At 44.9% G+C, this 20,269-nt stretch overlaps 1 protein-coding gene across 1 annotated transcript in view; it reads right to left on the bottom strand.

Annotated features, from left to right (window-relative positions):
* Nucleotides 1-18,760, bottom strand: part of NSG2 (neuronal vesicle trafficking associated 2) — a 37,845-nt gene extending 19,085 nt beyond the window's left edge. The window contains exons 1-3 of the mRNA XM_074603641.1: nucleotides 18,505-18,760; nucleotides 17,852-18,002; nucleotides 4,061-4,180 (exon numbers count right to left, since the gene is read on the bottom strand). Coding sequence (XP_074459742.1) covers nucleotides 4,061-4,180; nucleotides 17,852-17,980 — 249 coding nt within the window. The 5' untranslated portion in view covers nucleotides 17,981-18,002; nucleotides 18,505-18,760. The remainder of the gene's footprint in view (nucleotides 1-4,060; nucleotides 4,181-17,851; nucleotides 18,003-18,504) is intronic.
* Between the last annotated feature and the right edge of the window lie 1,509 nt (nucleotides 18,761-20,269).

Genomic DNA, 20,269 nt, shown 5'->3' with positions numbered 1-20,269 from the left:
ATATACATCATTACTGCAAAATATGGTCTTTGCAGTTCAGAAACTTCCTAGAGGGACACACTCAAAAGGCATAAACAGCCTGGAGGAGGCAAGGTCTATAAATCACTGCCAGTCAGCTTAGAAAAAAATCATTGCTTATCATTGCTTCTCTGTGGAGGAGTAAAACGATAAAAGAAATTTCCTTTATGTATGGACAGCTCAACCATAACACTACATTAACATCATTTTCTTGTAACCCATCTACACACAACTATTTAAACATTTGTTATAAAGTATGTATGTAATGACTCATCCATCTGAAGAATAAGCCTAATTGGTCAAACTTCCAGGACACTGTGTGCTGAGCTATAGAGAATCATAATCTCATCTATTAGGAGATGTGACACGTTGCAGAAGCTATCTAAAATTCCTGGAAGAGGTAGTGTGAAATAAGAACCGTTGCCTAGGGACAGTCTCTTCTTTACGATTAATTAAAGAGCTTAGATCTGTGCTATTCTGGATGGATGAAAAATATGCATGCATAAGCTTAGATTCTGGCTTTGGCTTGCTCATGCAAGAAAGTTGGCTAATAATTCATTAGACTCTTCAATAAAAGATACCCAAAAGGCGGAATAAAGGCCATCTGTGGATTTGACTGCCATGTTCATATGGTCCCAAAATTTCCCCCAGAGATCCTGCTCTTCTGTATAATGCAGCTACATGACACAGAAAAAAAAAAAAAGCATAAAACCAAACAAGAACTTGGAAAGAGTTTCCTTCTTCCCTGAGAACATTCCCATACCAAAGTGACCGGAAGTAAAGAAAAACCCTTCATTGATTGAAACAGGAATGTTAAAAATCCCTCCAGAGAGATTATTAGTGGGTGGGGAGCACAGTCATAAACATGGAGTCCCAGCAGCATTTTTCCACAAATACTTAGTAATGACAAAGATTCACTTTGCTGTATTTCCGTTTAAATGGATGTTAATTCTACGCTTTGGGTGAAAAATAAAATACAAGACATCTCACTTTGTGTGCTCTGGGATACCAAAGTCGTGCAATAGAAGACAGGAAAGGACCTCTTGGCTATTTCTTTGCACCCTCTTACTGTCCTATCTCTTTCCCCAGCATCCGGGTACCACATACTGAGATGTATTGCTCCTCACACACAGATCAGCAGAACCATAGTAGCAAAATCGCTCCCTATGAAACCCCTTGAATTCAGGCATTGCTGTGGACTCTCACTAGTTGTACATGCATTTCCCATACAGATCCCACATATTTGGAGGGCACTAAACCAATGGATCATCTACACTTGGATGGACTTTTTGCCTTTCCCTCCATCATTTCTCTTGCAGAATCAGTGTGATGATTTACTTGCTTTTGGTAGTGTACAGCCACCAACAGCCTGGCTCGAGAATGAATAAATTTAACCAATGCGTTAGCAAGAAGGTGCAGATCGTATTTCCAACACACCACATACTAGAAGGCTATACAAAGCAGCCAGCCAGCAAAAGAAAAGATGATGATCTCATCTATATTATCTTTTTTTAAGCTTTTAAAAGTGTAGCCAAACTGAGATAATAAAAGTTAAGTATTTACTATTATTCCCTCTTAAAAAAACAAACGTAAAATGATTTCATCAGTACCAGATAATAGGCCTGCTTAGAACCAGAGGGCGGTATTTTTAATAACTGCACTAAAAATATGCACTGGTATAAAAATGTGATGCAATAAAAAAAAACGTACAAAAGGTAATGAAATATTACCTATTATCTCAGCTCATTTTTGTCAGGAAATAATACTACAAACTTAATATGATACATGGAAGCCTTATGAAAAGCAGGCAGGGAGAGGCTTATAGTCTTATCCAGTATTAGACGAGAGGCTGAGTGATTAATAAGTTGACATTGAAGAGCAGAGAATGGAAATCATATGGACTTTGGGGAAAGGAAATAGCTTAAAAATGAAACTGTCACGCTGCCAGGCTGGATAGGAAGAGGCACGGCTTCCACAGCCACCCCCACCGCGCAGGACAGGGGAAGGCAGCTTAAACCTCTGCGCGTGCTGTGCACGCAGCTGGAGCCTCCTCCTGCACACACGGGTGGCAGCAACGCGAGAACTGCTCCAAAAATAGGAAGGGGAGAGGAAAAAATACATTGCAAGGAGAGGCTGGAATGCAATGGCAAGTTGGCCATTTGAAGAATGTGAAAAATAAGATACTGTCTAGAAGGTGCAGGTGAAATGAGATTTATCCATGGCAGTGGATGAGCTATCTAACTTACGGGCCTCCAGCATACACAGCGTGTACAGATGAGAGATCCTCGATTGCTTTTTTAAATAACAAGGCCAGATCTTTTGATGGCATTAAGACTTGGTCTGACACTGACCTTAACACTGTTCAGGGCTGCAGGGTTACGTTTTAAATACCCAGTGAAGCACCCTTACTTACAATACCAACAATGCCATTTATTGCGGGTCACAAGCCAACACGTCACTTCCAGGAGACTCTACATTTACTGGTGTTTCTCAGGCACATCGTGTCTGGTTCCGATTTGTATGTTGCTCACACTGGAAAATGTCTGCTGCGGTTTCCAAGACCGGGGATTTTACTGTGGCTAATTCGCTGTTTACTTTACTAGCGGCACCAACGGAGAGTCACTATCGGTGGTAAATAGGTACTATGAACGCAATAAGATCACCAAAGAATTCAGTCAAAATCAACAGCGTGTAAGCCCCTGGTAAGTAATTTAGATCACAACATGTGATGTCCACTGAAAAAAAAACCCCAAGAAGCTATAAACATTTATTCACAGACCTCTTAAGAATAAATTATGCCTTTAAATATCCTGGATGGAAGCAACAGAATTGTCCTTGTAAAAAAAGGTAGTGAATTTCTGGAAAAAACAGAAACAGTGCCATTCTGCAGTGCTTCAGAAAAGAGTAGCTAAACATTTCTCCTTTCACCCAGTTGAACAAGACTCATCTTGAAGTTTATCAAGGATGAATGGTAACGATTTTTTCTGGATCACATTCCAATTTTAAAAGTGATAGCTTTCTTCTAAATTACTAGAAAATAATTATAATAAATTTTTTTTATTTCTCACAAAACTAAGGAAATTGGGCCAAATGAAAGACTATTCAGTTCTTTGAGTCAATTCCTCACAATTGTCAAGGATGATACCCTTTCACAAAAATTTATAAGCCCAATCCTAGCTTTTCAAGGAGCAGGACTATAGCTAGGCACTGCCTGCTCTCTCTGTTTTCTACTCAAATCATTGATATTTCTGCTGACTTTGGAAATGTGAAATCAGATCTCACACTTTTATCACTCCCATGCTCTGAGGTTCAGGAAAAGCCCCATATCTTCTCAATGAAAAGGGAGAAAATGTTAGCAGCTATGCACTTGGAGTCTAATTTTAGGAGGAACTGAGCCATTCTAACATGCTGCAGTCAACAGGAACTGAGGGCGCTCAATAATTCATGAGTTTCTTTCCATGTTTGAGTAGAGCCTGTTGAAAATTTCTCAAGGAAACATTTTTCATCAGAAAATTCCAACTCCTGTGAAGCAAAATTGCTTACAGGACAGGATATGCTTGGATACTTGTCTAATATCTCTTTTCTTATCCAGTTTGAAATGGCTTTTAATCTATAATAATCTATAATAATAAAATATTTTAAATATGAAAAGGGTTATTTGACTACAGACGAAAGAATTTTTAAAAGGCAAAACAAACTATTTCAATCAGTCTTCACTGTGATTTTTTTATTCCTCTTAAACACAAATGTTTGAGAAGAAAAAAGATTCAAACTTGTTTTACGTTCAGTTTGGGCTGTAAAAGATTTTCATAACTTTTCCCGGGAAAAGGAAAACATTTCCTACTTTAGATCTAGTTATGAAAGTATTTTCATGCCTGTCCAAACGAGAAAATAAAGCTTTATACTCACGCAGATAAACCCCTCTTTGACCCTAGTGATGAGTGGAGTGTTAAATTTGTTACGTCTTTACTGTCACTTTGATTCAGTTATTTTAAAATGAATGGCATTTGCATCAGAAGGCAGCAGAATAACCATTTCTTACCTTTAGTCTTTCTGTTACACCATCAGTGAAACTGACTGTGAATTCAGCAATTTTGGGCACTCTGAGTTTTCCTTTGTTCTTCTGGTCAGGCTGATATTCTGTTCTTGTTTTCACAATTACCTGGAAAATATCAACACTTTTAAGGTTTCTGCACACAACATCCTTTTTTTTTTTTTTGTTGTTGTTGTTGTTATCTAAGCTTTTCTATATAAACCAGACCCTGGACCTGCACAAGTACCTGAGAACCATAAATTAACACAAACTCATCATACCCTCGGGAACTAAGACCTAAGACAATGAGCCTATATCTCATTGAATCTTAAAATAACTGACAGTAAAATACTTGACCCCCACTTTTGTTTAGGACTAGGCATATAATTTTTATACCGTATTGAACAGGCAGAACACGCAGAGTAACAGCCCATCCTAAAGAAGAGCCTCACTTATTAAAAGCCCCATCCTAATAAGTTCCACTGAAGCCAATTTAAATTTAGGCTATTTGGTGTCTCATTTATTCAGGCTCCAGATTATCAATATTAATCTCATACTATCACCTTGGGTTTTCCCCAGAAGTGTCATTTGCTGACTAATCCAGGTCCTACTAATCTTATAAAAATGAGGTGTCTTACGCCAATGGAGAAGCCGCAAGTGGCTTTTAAAAGGATACAGTCAAATTACCAAAATTGCATCGTCAATCTACATTGAATTTATTTGTAATCTAGAATGACCCTAAATATTTTGGGTAAGACGTACCCACTGCAAATACAGAAAAGGTAACACCCAATGCCAAATACAGAAAAGGTAACACCTAATGCCAACTGCTCCCAGAGGGGATGAGCATCGGGGCTGTGCTCTGAAACTAACAGCCCTTCAGAGGAGTGAGCGCGTCCATCCCATTATACATGAGAATCTTAAAAGACTACCCACCCACGAGCCTATGCAGCTAAATAGCGTCGTGAGAGCTTGCCAGCATAGCCACACTATCTTACTCTAGCTGGAAAAGGCAAGAGAAGACACAACGGCCCTTGGCACTGGCCAAGAGCTGGAGCTCATCCCTAGAGAGGGGGGCTGCGCTTGTGAGCACACAGGAGCCTCTGCACAGGATTCCTCAATCCAAGGACAAGGTCCACAAAGCATACAATGGTTTGGTGTGGTTTGCAAGGTTCGGATAGATCAAACCAAAAAAGATAGAAAGAATATTGAAGTTCTCGATCCCAGGGCCAACACTTCCTCTTTTTGACCTCCCATTCTGAACTGCAGGACTACGCAGCCAACAGCCTCGCCAAGGTGAAAAATAAATACTCCAGGAGTGGTGACTGGTTCATATGAGAGTGATCCTAAAGCTCACTGTCAGAAACAAAAAGTCTGGAAGGATTGAAAAAGATTAAGTGATGCACAAGGTTGAGCTACTAGCTAATGAAGAACTTATTTCCAAATGAAGATAGCAAAGTCTGGTTTGGACCAGAAAAAAACCCAGGTATTTAATCCTCCTGCACTTAATGCTGTGTAAAAATCAGACTGAGAGAAAATCAGTGAGGAGTCATAAGCCAATTTTCTGGATTCAAATGCAAATCATTAAAGACTGATGAATATTTACATCCTTCAGCATAACGCTCTCGATAATATTTATTACAGTACCATTTGCAACATTAAGACTTGGTAAGAAGAGGGGATAAAAAACCACCCAAATATATTTATATTAACATTTTTTAACTCAGGATTTCTGATGATACAACATAGATGATGAGAAATGACACATGGGGACAAGCTTGATTTGGCGGGTTTGGGATGAACCCCGACCCTACTCTGAACCTTCTACTGAATCAAACCCCACTGTGCTCTGAAATGCAGACCAGGATATCACGGACCAAACACAGCAAAGCTCCCCCTCCAGCCAAGATGAACTGGCCGAGGTTAGCCCTGAGTTACAAACAGGCAATAACATCATTTTCTCACTCAAAAGGAGCCAAGTGCACTCAGGACTCCATGCAGCTGCCCCCGACCTTTCCAGTCTTCCCGCTGGCCTTTTGTAAACCCCGTACAGTAAATTACAGTGTGTCAGCCATCCACACCTGCCAACCGGCGTTCAGAAATTGCACTCATTCTGTTTTCGAACCTACCAGTCACAATACCCAGTTCTCCCAAACTCATGCTTCCTGCTTGATACAAATCTTACTGCAGGCAAAATTTTTAAATATACAAAATATACAAAAAGCAAAATATATTTTGCTTTCATGCAAACTCTAAATTAGGTCTTAATAAAGGACCATGAAGCCAGAATGTAAGAAAAAAAAAAAATAAAAGCCTTACTTGTTTCTTAAATTTCTTCCATTCTTTGTTATTAATGGCACTTTCCTTATGGGTATTTTTAAACTGTTGTTGCATTCAACCAATATCCTATAAGCCTGAACCGTGCTGTCTACAGGGATACAGCATGAGACTGAAAATAAGCCCACACAACCCTTCACAAGGCATCAGATTCAAGTCCAGTAGCAATGTCTACCACATCTGTGAATAAATAAGTGAGCTCAGTCCCCAGCCAGATCAGAAGCTACTTGAAGCACAATTCGCTGACTGTGCCAGCAGTGAAATGTCTGTGTACGCAGAGCCACAGGGATCCTGCTGGTCAGTGTTTTGCAGAGAGATCTGCAGAGGTATCAAAAAGCTTTAGCAGAGGAGGTAAGAACTACCTTTGCTAAATGCCTTTTGGCATTGCAAAAGCTAAATATCTGCTCTCCAGAAGTATCTTTGTCAGACAGCTGGTGGAATTACTCAGCAGAAGAAAGACGGGGCAGTCAGTAAGGCCTCCTCTTTAAAGGAGAGCACAGAAATACAATGACAAAGGGCAAACAGAAAGCTGAAAACACGTAGTGTGGGGGGAGCATTCAATATTGTGGCAGTAACGATAAAAATGCAATTTTGCTGAGGGCATGGGGCATACATTTAGAAGAAAAGCGCTACCTCTTGTTCAGTCCCCTACAGTCTAAATAAATAAGCCCGAGCGTGGATCCCACTTTTCCGGCAACATTCACCCCCTCTCCATCCAACAAGCTGCCATCAGGATGCCCACGCAAAGGCTTCTGGAAATGGAGTTGTGTTCATCACACTCCTTGAGCCTCCTGCACGAGTGAGACCACCCCAGTCAGGGCTACCTTCGCAGCACCCAGAGAGAGGAGCGAACGCTGTCAGATGGTAATACACAGGTACACACACACACACACCCCCACGCGGTTTTGAGTGGAGCATTTGCTACGCTGACAGCCTCCCATGCATGTGTCACTTGTGAGTGCCTCAAACAAGTTTAAACAAGAGCTGGGCAAAACCCAAAAGAACTTTTCTAAAGCACAAAGTATTAATCAAAGTGCAAATTTAGAAAAGGAATAATTCATCTTACAAAGAAATTTTTCTGTATTTTTAGCATTATTGGGGTTTTGCTATTTTGGTTGTTTGTTCTGCTTTCATTTTCCAGTTTCCTGATCTGGGTTGGGTGGGAAGGAAGACTTGCCTTCTTCCCTGTTCCCTGCCATCACTCCTTTTTCACCTTTTCTTTCCATTTTGCCACTGAGAAAAAATTTGCTGGCAGTAAAGTCTTCCAGAAATTCTAACCAAATTGCTGTTGGATGTACAGCAATAAAAACCCCACTGACTCCACAGTCAGCGCAATGATCAGTGTTCATTTATCACCGGCTGCCCCAGAGCAGTTCCATCAGAGCCCAGAATCCCACTGTTTCAATGCAAACAAGGTACATTCATCTCACACCACGACAGGTTTCCTGGGAGAGCGACTGGCGTTTATTACAAACCACAGCAAACAGAACGATCCCCATTCACTCTTCTTGTCTGTTTTGCAGCTTTGCTGACTTCAGTAGAGTTATTCTTGATTGAAACCAGTGAAAGGGAGTATAACATCGGGGTCCTGTGTTGATTGCGACTCAAAGCAAACTGAAGTGAAAGAAATGCCCAGCTCCTCATTCCCTTCTCTGCAATGCTGTTACGGTGGTGATGAACTGCTGTAAGGGGGTAACCCCCAGAGCTGGCAGCACTGCTTGGCTGTGCTCTGGCCAGACAATAAATGCAAACAACCCAACCCGTGCTTAAATGGACAAGTAGTCACTTGAATACTCCCAAAAAAGACAATCAGCCCCCTCTCGACCCTCACTGCAGCACCATTCTGCCCATTCTCTGCACTTGCCTCCTTGGCTCTCACCTCCTCCTGCATGCTCCCTAAGGCTTGTCTGAGCTCATGCTCCTCATGGTGAGATGGGTCTGGCTGTTCTAAATTGACATCCCTAGCCATGACCTGACTGGGGCAGAGGAGAATTATCATCATCATCATCATCATCATCATCCTTCCTCCTCTCATGAAGCAACAGGCACACCTGCGAATTAATATTAAAAAGCAAGAACAGTCCCATCAGCTTTTTGGATTGTCTGAGCCTTTGCGATTGCTGGATAAACACCCTTTGAACTTTTTTGGGCACTTGTCAACCTTTGTGTCTCATTATCGAGGCGCCGATTCAGCACCAGCTTATGTCTGTGCCTCACTCTGTACATTGTGATTGTCTAACAAAGAAAGCAACCTCCCTGCCAGCTCAGTCCAGCCTACCTATAGCACTTTAAAGTCAGTGCTGTGGACGGAGGCTAGAAGAATACTAGCTCAGGGGATCTCCCTGCGGATTATGTTGCTGCTATTCTTAAAGTTTTCACGCTATTTCCCAGAGACCCCCCACCTTTAAACTGCAGAGAGGCTGTGCTGTTTATGACAGATGCAATAAAGGGGACACAAATAAATTACCTAGGACTTCCTTCATTTTACATCCAAAACAAAATTGTTCTCTGAAAGTTGCTTCCCAGCTGAAGTTTGCAGACTGATTGTAAGAATAAAAGAAAACAGAAAAGGGCTTCTGTGGAGCAGCAAAAAGACATGTCTAATTATGGGAATCCACACTGCCAGTCCTTGCAGCTTCCTCCAAAACTAAGTTTATCTAGCATTTGAACTCATTAACTTCCAATTCAGAGAAGCACTTAAGCATGTGAGTAGTCCTATTAACAACAGCAGGATTAGTCACATATTTAAAGTTAAGCGTGCATTTAAGCGCTTTGGCCAGATCAGAGCTTAAGCTGGCTTCAGTCACCTTCCCAGCTATAATACCGATGCGCAGGGCTCCAGTGGCAACCTTCAGCAAGACCGCTCAAAGCGCATTACATACCAGCATGACCCCAGTATCCCCACATTACTGATGGAGGAGAAGGAAAAAAAAAAAAAAGAGAAAAAAGACCAGCTTAGTAATGTACTGAGTCACACCAGCAACTGGTGGTTGAGTCAGGAAGACAGACCATGGCTCGATGCTACTTACAGCGCACCGTGTTTCCTTGGGTTTTCATTAACGGAGTGATAATAGTAGCTCCACCACATCCTCCATATAAACGTAACGTTTTTGGAATTAGGGGCTGGCAAGAGATATATCTGGGATGGGTAGGAAGTCAGACACTCTATGGAAAATGGCAGCTCTCTGCAGAATTGTTGTCCTCAATCATCCTGGGTTAGCAGATGTTATAACACTCTCCATGTCTTGAAAAGTTTTTCCTTTCTATTCTCTTCTTGCATCTTCGGATTCCTGATTCCAAGCCCTCAGATGCTTTTCTGCAAGAGCTCAGTAGCAGTCTATAGAGAATGGCCTGTGAAAGTTATAAAAACCCAAACACAACAGGACAGCAAGCCATATCTATCATGCTGCTCCACACCAGCAAGATTTTTCTAATGATGCTGTTTGCGAATACATTTATTGAGTCCTGAACCTAAATGCACTTATTATTCTAGGCTTAATGCTAGTGACACCACTAGAATCAATAGAAACCTTTCCCCAGCTTTAATGAATGCAGGACCAGGCTTCTTCTCTGTAGTGATGCTTTGGGAAATTATAGGTGTGCTGAGGTGAGAAACAACAGATGAGAGTCTGCGTACACCAGCAGGAAATCCATCATCAACAACCTTGAGAAAGTAAACAGTAGGAGAGTGCTGGGAAATCTAGAGATTTTGGAAGCTGAAAGAAAAAGAAAGCAAGCTTCTAACCAAGTGGACTATATTAAAAGCATTTATTTTCAGGAGGAAGGAGCAGAGTAGACGGGAAATGTGACAAATGGAAAAATATCACATTAAGCATGGAACCTTAAAAAGGATTTTCCTGCAATGGGATGAAGTAAGTGTTTCAGAAAATGAACTGATATGAATTCTGAGTCTTGTCTCAGACTGGCTAAATGTAACATCATTTATTGCCACTTTATATTTGCGTTTGAGCTCTGTGGTTTTCCCTGAAGAAATGAGTAATAATATTTAACATAACTGGCATTGTGAAAACTTTAAATTATTCATTTGGAAAAGGACATGCAGCCCTGCCGTAATTCCCACTTCACTGCCACGGTGCATGTAATATATTGTGGTTCAGGTGCTGCAAAGTGCAAACCATAAAAATTTAAAATACTACTTCCCGGGATTATTAATAATGAAGAGTCTCTCACTCTGAGTGGCTTTCAGATTGACAGAAGAGATAAACAAAATGTGTTTCTCCTACCAAGGGGAAAGGTTTCCTCCAGGTTCAAAGCCGGGCTTTGTAGGCCCACAAAATGGTGGTAACACACCCATCAGTTGCCATGTGGATTAGTCATGCTCACTTTTAAATGAACATGGGACTCTTGGCTTCCAAGGACATGCCTGCCTTTGTCCCTTGCAGAGAGAGAACAGAAAATGTAAACCCATCACTGGCACCGACATGGTGGTTTCCTTTGCCTTCATCACCCAACTGAGCACCAACAGCTGAGACAGACCTTAGACCAAGTCCCAGCTGTAGCATGCTGTCCCGGTTACTGATGATGATAGTACAACGGTGACCCCCTGGCTTGGCACTAAATCTGCTGTGACTGAGTCGGTTTCTATGCTTCAGTGCTACAAGCCAAGGGATGGCTAAAATTCACCACCTGCTCACACACAAAATTCTCCAGTGACGTACGCACTCTAATCCTCACACACAGCCAGCTTCAAAGAGCAAATGAGATGTGCACATTGCCAACAGTAGCTGAAGTTAAAATACTTAGCAGTAAAGGAGTATAGGAAAAGAGATGGAAAAATCATGTTTTAGAGCTTAAAACAATTTCTTTGTCTGCAGGCTTAGGATGAAACATTCGTAGACGTGAGCAGCTCCATGCCTACTGCAGTGTCTCCTGTACCTCCTTCTGGCCCTTGCACTGGCTACTGCTAAAAACAGGACATGTTCGACTGGATGGACTAGTAATCTGAGATTACCTGGCAATCACCATGCTGCAAATTCCCAGATTTTTAGACAATTAGGTCTTTAAAAACTTTCCCAAGTAATTATGACTATGTCCCATCCCATGGGAGAGGCAGCTATACTTCCAAATCGACAGGATGAACACATCTCAGCAGGCAGATTTCTCAGAGATTAATATTAAAATTGGCATTTGGAATGTGGGTAATGGTAGTCCCCATGGCATCCTAGCCACTATTTGAATACATGGAATGCCTGAAATAGCAAGCAGCAAAAAGAAGGTTAAAAAAAAAAAAAAAAAAGGATGCCCGGGGATCAAATCCATAGTCAATGGAGAAAGCCACAGTCAGTAGAAACACTGCTTTTTTTTCCCCCTGTATCAGCTTGTCTAATGGATGTTGTGCTGGAAATGAGTTTCACAGAGGGTGGTAGAAAAAAGTGGTCTCCTGAATCAGTGCCAGGAGGATATTCCAGGCACAAGGAACATCACAAAAGGACAAAGACAGCAAATGTAATCAGCCCTGGCATCACCAATGAAAGGCAGTACAAAATGCAAAGGCTGCATTGGGAGCTGAAAGCCGCTGAGAAGGGAAAGGCATAGCTCACAAGCACAAAGGGAGCCTGGAAATTACTCAGCTAAGTCTCCCTACAAATCGCTAGGTGACCAGAACCATCAGGAACCCACAGGAGGCTGTGAAGGGGTGACAAAAGCTGATTTCAGTAGGTTCAGCGAGGAGAGGGTATAGCAAAGCAGACAAAAGAATCAATCGCTCAGCTGTAGTGATGGTAAATTGGCCAGGGTAAATCAGCAGAGCTCCATTGATTTCATCTAAACTACATTGATTTACACTAGTCAAGAATCCTGCCCAGTCTTACTCTCCAGACCAGTAAATAACTGGTATGCGGGGTCCACATCACGGTCTTGCTGAAATAACTTCCACCTGCAACAATGGGTTTTCATGTTGGAATAAAGAACAGATTGCAAGAGGCTTAAGCCAAACATCCATACCCTAACACACTTTTCCTGTGTCCATTTCTGCTGTTTCTGCAGAATGCAGCTCTAGGAATTGCAGTGCAGACGTAACTGGGTTTAAGAGAGGCAATGGGGCTCACGAAAACGGACATGAGCTAGCTTTAAACAACCTAATTCAGATATCGATAGCGGTGCAGTTAAGGCGAGAAATTTCTGTACAGGGTATATAAATCCTGAGACTTCCCATACTCCAGAGCTGCAGCAGCAACACGTTATCTGTATGCAAGTGAGGCACCTGAACGCTGCCCAGGTGCCCGCGAAGGCAGCGAGCGCAGGCTGGGACGGCAGCACAGCCCCGACGCCAGCGGACCGGCCATGCACAGGGGGTTCGGTGTGCCACAGGGGAAGGATAGCCCGGCAGCAGCTGTATCCAAAGAAGAGGAGCATGAGCTGCCAAGAACCTCAGGGCTGTCCAAGACATGCAAACAAAATCAAAAAGGTTACTCCAGAAACACTGCACGGCCAGAGTGAGCGTTGCTGCAAATACTTATTACAGCTTAATGAGCAGAGGCGGTGTTTACATTCAAACACACATTTAGAGGACAAATGGATTTGCACAGTGCAAAGGGGGACAAATGTCACATGAGAGGAAGGCTCAGACTTTGGTACTTGTGAGGATGAGGCAGAGTATCCCAAGTGGAGAAAGCAAAGGACGGGGAAAGGCAAGACAGCCTGCCCGTTCCTTCCTATTTGCAATGCTCTCTTTTTATTCCCCTCCTTTCTTTTATTCACGCTTTCTTTCCCTTTGCATCCTCCTCCTCCCTTTTACTCATCCTTCCTTCAACGGCCACAATTACTAGCCCTGCCCCGTCCCTCCTTTTGCCATTTGCTCCTTCCCACCAAACACACCACCAGTGTGCGCAGCAGCACAGCCGGCTGCCCCCATCAGCTGGTGTCAGGGAAGGCTGAGCGGCCTCTGGCCCCACCGCGAGATGCAGCTCCCCAAAACCACCAGCCGCCGTGTGCTGCTGGGCTTCGCAGAGGGCAGGCTGACATCAGCGCTTCAGGACAGAGCTGCCAGTAGTCCCCCAGGTACAAAAGCACTCATCCAGCGTACTATTAATTATGCCTGCTCAGCTGGCCGGGACAAAACGTTATTTTCTGTTAAAGCAATAGGGACAGGCTGTGAACACAAGGGACCCTGCGGATTTTCAGGAACTCTTGATTAGTCTGTGTAAGCGCGTGGCCTCGGACATTCAGGGGTGCGGCTAGGGAGGGAGAGAGGCAGGGGATGGGAAAAGCATTTGAAGAGAGCAGTTAGATCTATTTTTTTCTTTCTTGGGTTGGATGTCAGGAATTTGTCACCAGAGAAATGATTTCTCAAGCCTCCAGATGCATTCAAAATAAAGAACAATGGACCACATGATAAGCCTTCTGCAGCTTTCCCCACAAAAGAGATGCCGGATGTTTTTTTCAACCCTGACAATAGCTTTCATACACTTTTGTGTTATGTAAAATTAGGATTTTTACTGCCAGAACAGAGGCATTTCCTGCTGGATTATACTGAAGCGAGCCTATAAGACCAAGGTGTCCCCGGTTGTTGGTCCCATTTCAAATTACACTGAAACAGTATGGTCCCTGAAAAGCTGCATATCTTTCAGCATTATCATTGCAGAGACACGTAACAATTACAGCCAAAGCACTTTGTCTACGCCTAGGAAAACAAGTGAACAGCTCGCCTTTTCCCCTTTGGTCCTAAAAGAAAAAAGGCTTCTTTTTTTGCTTTTTGAATACAGAAGAAATTAAATTTAGAGACATAAAAAGCCAGGTCAGGGGGTTGTCACCGGTGATGGCTATTATTCCTGTTTCATAGATGGATTTCAGCAAAAAGGCCACGCAAAAAAAATGATTGAAGAGCATCGGTCTCTGCCTTCTGCAAATGCCACCTCAGCAAGAGAACAGGGGGCAAGGGAAATGCTTGAAGATAGTCAATAAATATAAATACACAGCAGACTTTGCACCCTAGGGGAGAAATTACTGTCCCGGGTACATTTCTCCCCTTGCAGCCATACAACTGCTGACAGAACAACGAGAATGCTGATCCTGCAAGAGGAACAGCACGAACCTTGGGAGGGGACATCCTCGTTTGGTGGCAAAAGAAATAGTCAATCTAGTGGCCAATAATTTTTTAAAAAAGGGTGCCAAATTCAAGCCCGCTGAATTCCTGCCTGGATTTTTCCAACAGCATCGAAGCAGAAGTCAGAGGGAGCTGCTAACCTCACAGCACTTTGAAAAACAAGCCTGTTAGGAAAGCATCCCCAGAAGGACAGCCAGTAAGTTTAAGCATACCTTTAAGAAGGTGTTTCGCCCTGTTACCCCCCGTGTGATTTCTTATAATCAAGGAACTATCTAAAAAGAGATGGGCTTCAGGGATTACAGCACATGAGCAAAAGCCTCATTTTTATATTCTTTCTTTTTACCCTTTCTCTGAAAGGGGGGCCAGACACAGAAAACACTTTGAAAGAGATGAAGCTACGGTGAAACACCTACAGACGTTAATGCTGGGAGTCACTTAGAGTGACTCTCAAGTGATCTAGTTACAAAAAATCCTTAAAATTAAGAAAAATCAGGTATTTAAAGCCCTTAAAATATAATTTTCAGGCTTTTAAGTATCTGCAAAGGTGAGTATACTGACAAACAACAGCTTTGGTTTTCTTCAACTTGCATGCAGGTGTCTAAGACTCAACTGGAGAAAGCCTATAAATTAACAGAGCTTGAAAACCTTTGCCATGCAATACACATACACCAGGAAACGGCATTATTGCACACTGGCAATAACAGCAGTTGGGCTGCCCCGCACAGACCTAGTATACTCTTGGCCAAAGCCCGGACTACTACCTTACCACTCGTTTATCACTCCTTTACCAGACAGACTGAAGCGAGATGCACGCTGGATTGTCCCAGACCCAAGGTTAGATCCAGGCTGAGAGCTCATGTTGTCTTAAATGAAGATACCCTCTAACGGTGAAGAGAAGCTCAGAAAAGGGAGCATTTAAAAGCGTAAAATTCCGCCCCCCCCCTTTTTTTTTCTAGATTTCACTTACAGGAAAATGCCAGGGCACACCAGATCACTGTTGCAGTGGCACAGGCGATGGACTGGCAGCAGCCGGGGCAGGCAGGGAGCAGGGCATTGCCTCCTTGTGGTTACCAGGGAGCAGCAGTGGGATTGCGTTGAGGAAAACGAGTGAGCAAAAAACTCTTCTGAGCTGTTGCCCGCTGACCCCAACACCAAACCCGGTTTGGCTCCCGTCATTTATGCGGCATCCCATGCGAGAGGCAGGGATGTGCCTTGGCTTATGTTCTCACTCGCCCAAGCTCAAAATCAACTGCTGGCAGGTTTTAGCAATACATCGAGAAAATGTCAAATCAATTTTAGGTTTTTTTTTTTCAACCCCGCCTCCTGACTGCGAGGCAAGTCCAAACAAAAATACACTCTGAAAGACCTGAAATCCCTGTCTCCTCTTCCTCAGGCTCACAGTCTGACCGAATTCAGTAGCAGCTTTGCTTCCCTAAGTACAAAGCTGAAATTTCGCCCTCTCACTTAACCTTTGCCCCAGCTTTTCACCTGAGGCTCAACTCCTTATTAGCAGGTCTTTGAACAGACCCTCTGCCCCAGGGTGAACTCACCCCAACAGAATCTGTTCTACAAAGAGCAGAGGAAACAGGCTGTGAATTATTTTGCTTTTATCATAAACAACCTCTCCTTCTTGTGAAGGGATCTCCAGTCCCCGTTAACTCCAGGCCTACTGCACACAGAAGCTGAACCGCCGCCTGCAGAAATCAATACCGTTGACTCTAATGAGTTCTGAATCATGCATAGCACTCCCGGAGATCCATCCCACCCTTCCAGCAAAGAAAAATATGGATGTCAGTAGATGCATTGACAGTAATGTATGCTAATGAAGGTAATGTAACCTAACAACATGTGAATTATTGATGTAGGCATGTTTAAACAGAAAAATCAGCAAGGAATCACACCAGACCAATACACTCCAGTGTTTGTTCACCAACAGGCAATTGGAACGTGGTGGTCGTGAGAACATTCATTACCACTTTATTAGCCTGAAAGGATTTTTGTTAGGCTATCTATGTCTCACCTGATACATAAGCCATTTAAGTTTCACGTCGTGTGACACTGGGTGAGCTCAATAAGCCATCTGTACCAGCATCAAATGAGCTACATTGACACATATGTAGTTTCCTCTCAGCTTTTCAGACGTTTATGATAAATCATACTGCTTTGCCTGAATTATTTTCTTAATCTTATTTATCAGTCATAGATAAGGGCTGGCTTAGCCTCTCATTCACAGCAATTCATGGAAGTGTAACTATCTTGAATGCAGCGAAGTTGCTCCTGATTGCCACGAGGCACATGGAGAACGAAACTAGCTCCTTTGTCTGGCATGGCTCTCATTCCCAGGATGTCAAGACAGTTGACTCAGCTCTATCATAACATAAACGTAGTTTGTCTATCTAGGCAGTTTTATTACATCCATCATCATGTTCTACTAATGTATTTACAGAAAATTCATTTTGTACTACAGTAAAAACAGGATATATGTTCAATAATCACCAGTGTTAATTTTACTATTATTCCATTATCCTGGGAGATCTAATCATTCTGTCTATACTTTCGGGTGAGTTGGCTCCATCTCTGTGGTATCTGGGAACTACATTGCAGACAGGCTTTGTTTTTGTAAGGACTGTTGGGGCATATGAATTTTTACGGTCTCATCATGTCCTCACCAGGTTATATCAATACACATCGTCACCGCATCGGTACAAACAAAAGATTTCCTAGTACATACTGCATCTAAAAACCCCAACCACCAAACCACAGCCAATTGCCGAGGCACATTTCTGAACATTTTAGTGCTGCATTCAGTTCTGAGAGAGTTGAGCGGGCAGGCGACAAAGCTGTCCCCTGGATGGAGCCAAGCGGGGGAACAAACCCTTGGGTTGCTCCATCACCACCCCAAGCATGGGGGAACTCAGCCGCTCTCTTGAGAGATATCAGCATCCTCAATGTCCAAATAAGCTCTACAAAGCCATGAGGAACAAAACAAACCTTCACCGAGATAATTAAAATAGCTGCTTATTTCAGAAGAGTTATCACGTTACTCTCACTGCAGGCAATTAATCTTACTGATAACAACAACGACGCATGGTAAACCGCTCCTCAGTTTCTCCAGCACTTGCATGAGAAACACACTAAGCCTTTTCCAGTTGTATTTGTGAAGGCATATTTAGGGCTTTGTTGCGGAGGGAAGGAGTTGGGGGACCATTGCGTGTTTATTTGCCGTGTTAAAACAGATAAACACACTATGAAAGATAACCCCTTTTTATTTATCGAATAAACGCTATGCCACAGTTTGTATCATCACAGACCAGTAAGTCACCAAGGCACTGAAAACCACGGGGCATGTACGTGTGCGGAATCATGCAGGAGCGCCATTCGATTTTTTTTTGTTTTACCTTTTCCGGAGCCGGGAACTGCAGGTGATTTACTTCCAAGGGCGTGATCAAAGGAACTGTCTGAAAACCATCTTCGTTGGATGGTTGTTTGCTGTTCTTGTCGTTCAAATTACTCCCCAGCTTCACCATTCTTGGACCTTGCTTTCCAGACCTAAAACCAGCGAGATGGCCAATGTCACCTGGGTAGCGGGGAGGATTCTTGCCTTGCCCTGCTGGGTTGGGCTCAGAAAATCACCTAACTGGGCTTTTGCCCCCAGGTTTCTAGTCACGCCGCATACCGCACCGCGACTTGACTTCACACACAAGCATTTCGTCCTGCCGTATGCCGACACCCCATGAAAACCCCTCAAAAATCCCTGCCGTCACCCCAAAGGGAGCAGCTCCCCACACACCAATGCCCCAAACCCACCACCACCGAAACATCCCCACACGCTCACGGGGGGTCGCTTTTGCCCGCCACCCCCCCCCCCCAATTTTTTGTGCAGCCCCCTGGGAGGGTAGAGACACCCTTCCTTGCCAACCCCACACCCCGGGGGACTTGGGGGTCCCCTCCTCTCAGTTCCTCGGGGGGGTCGCGCCGCAGGAAAGGAGGGGGGAAATACTGGCGGGGGGGGCTGCGGTCACCCTCCCGCCGCCCCCGAGCCCCTACTTACTGCAAAGCAGGCGGTCACTGTCGGCGGCTCGGCCCGGGCGCTGCGGCGGGGGGGGTCGGGGGAAGGCGGAGGCCGCGGCGTGCGGGGGGGCGGCAAGAGGTTTCCGTTAACGGTCCCCGGCGGTGCTGAAGGGACAGCGCTGCGCCCTGCGCTCGGCTGCGGCTCCGCAAGCGCGACTGAGGGCGGGCGCGGGCGGCAGCTCCCCCCCCCACTCCCCCCCGCCGCCACACACACACTCTCCCCCCCCCGCCCCCCCCTCGCCTCGCGCGCACGCACGCCCCGCGCGCCGCCGCGCGGCCTCGGGCACCCCCTGGCGTCCCCGCCGAGCAAGGCGGGCGGGGGCGCCCCCTGCAGGCCGAGCGCGGCGCCGGCCGCGGAGGCGGGGCGGGGGCGGATGGGGCTGGAGGGAGCAGGGGGGCGGCCGCGGGAATGGGTCGTGCGGGCATAAGGGTCAGAGAGAGCCACGTGCAAGCGGTGACACCCAACAGTGTCACAGAGAGGGCCTGGGGGTGGAGGGGGTCCCCGGGCGGCTGTTGTGCCGCAAGGAGACAGGACTGGGGAGACCCCACCTGGAGTCCTGCGTCTGGCTCTGGAGTCCTCATGGAGCGGGGCCAGAGGAGGCCCCGGAGATGCTGGGAGGGCTGGAGCCCCTCTGCTGTGAGGACAGGCTGAGAGAGCTGGGGGGGTTCAGCCTGGAGAAGAGAAGGCTCCGGGGAGACCTTGGAGCCCCTTCCAGTCCCTCAAGGGGCTCCAGGAAAGATGGGGAGGGACTGTTTACAAGGGTATGTATTGAGAAGATGAGGGGTAACGGCTACCCTTCAAAAGAGGGTAGACTTAGATTAGATACCAGGAAGAAATTTTTCACTATGAGGGTGGTGAGACACTGGAACAGGTTGCCCAGAGAAGCTGTGGCTGCCCCATCCCTGGAGGTGTTCAAGACCAGGCTGGATGGGACTTTGAGTGACCTGGTCTGGTGGGAGGTGTCCCTGCCCAGGGCAGGGGATTGGAACTGGATGATCTTTAAGGTCCCTTCCAACACAAACCATTCTGTGATTCCATGACTGGTGCTGCCGCTGGGTCAAGCTGCCGCCCCATACCCACCTTGCGCCCACATTGACCTTGACCATTGTGTCCCTCACCAGGGCTTTGCACAAGGTCAGTCACTGCCCCTTGGTGCCCACGCACGTACTGGAACAGCAGGACAGGAACAAGCCACTGGCCCTGCTGGACTTTGCATGGGACTCTCCTCCTGTTCCCAGAAACCACATCGCCAACACCAGCCTGGTGACATGTCACCACCACGGTGTCAGGTGCTGCCACAAAGCACCGGGCTGGGCTGCCAGCAAATGTGTTCCCACCCACCAGCAGCCCTGAAATCACCAGCCCTGCAGGATGAGGCTGAAGTGCTTTTGCATGGAGACAGAGGATACTTTGGGATGACTTTAGCCTGATTTGTTTATAAATATAGAATTTGCCTCCTGAGCTTGCAACTTGGCATCTTTTGCAAGACCTAAATATACTCCTAAAAGGCGTGAACTGTTTCCATAATAAAGGCTTTTAGAACTCACTTGAGAAAATTCATTTAAAGCCATACTTTGGCAGGGCAAGTGAAAGCGCTTGGTATGAGCTTGTTCACAGTATGGCAGGACAATGCCTAGAGCAGAAGTGCTGAGAGGCGGTAGGATTTACGCTCTATCGGTCTGGAGAAGCACATAAAACCACTCACTAAAGATTATTGATGAAATTACTACAATATAATGATTTA

The sequence above is a fragment of the Larus michahellis genome, chromosome 11, assembly GCF_964199755.1.
Source record: "Larus michahellis chromosome 11, bLarMic1.1, whole genome shotgun sequence".
In the NCBI taxonomy this organism is placed as follows: domain Eukaryota; kingdom Metazoa; phylum Chordata; class Aves; order Charadriiformes; family Laridae; genus Larus; species Larus michahellis.
The sequence above is the reverse complement of the archived record's forward strand: the minus strand, read 5'-3'. Positions and strand labels throughout refer to the sequence as shown.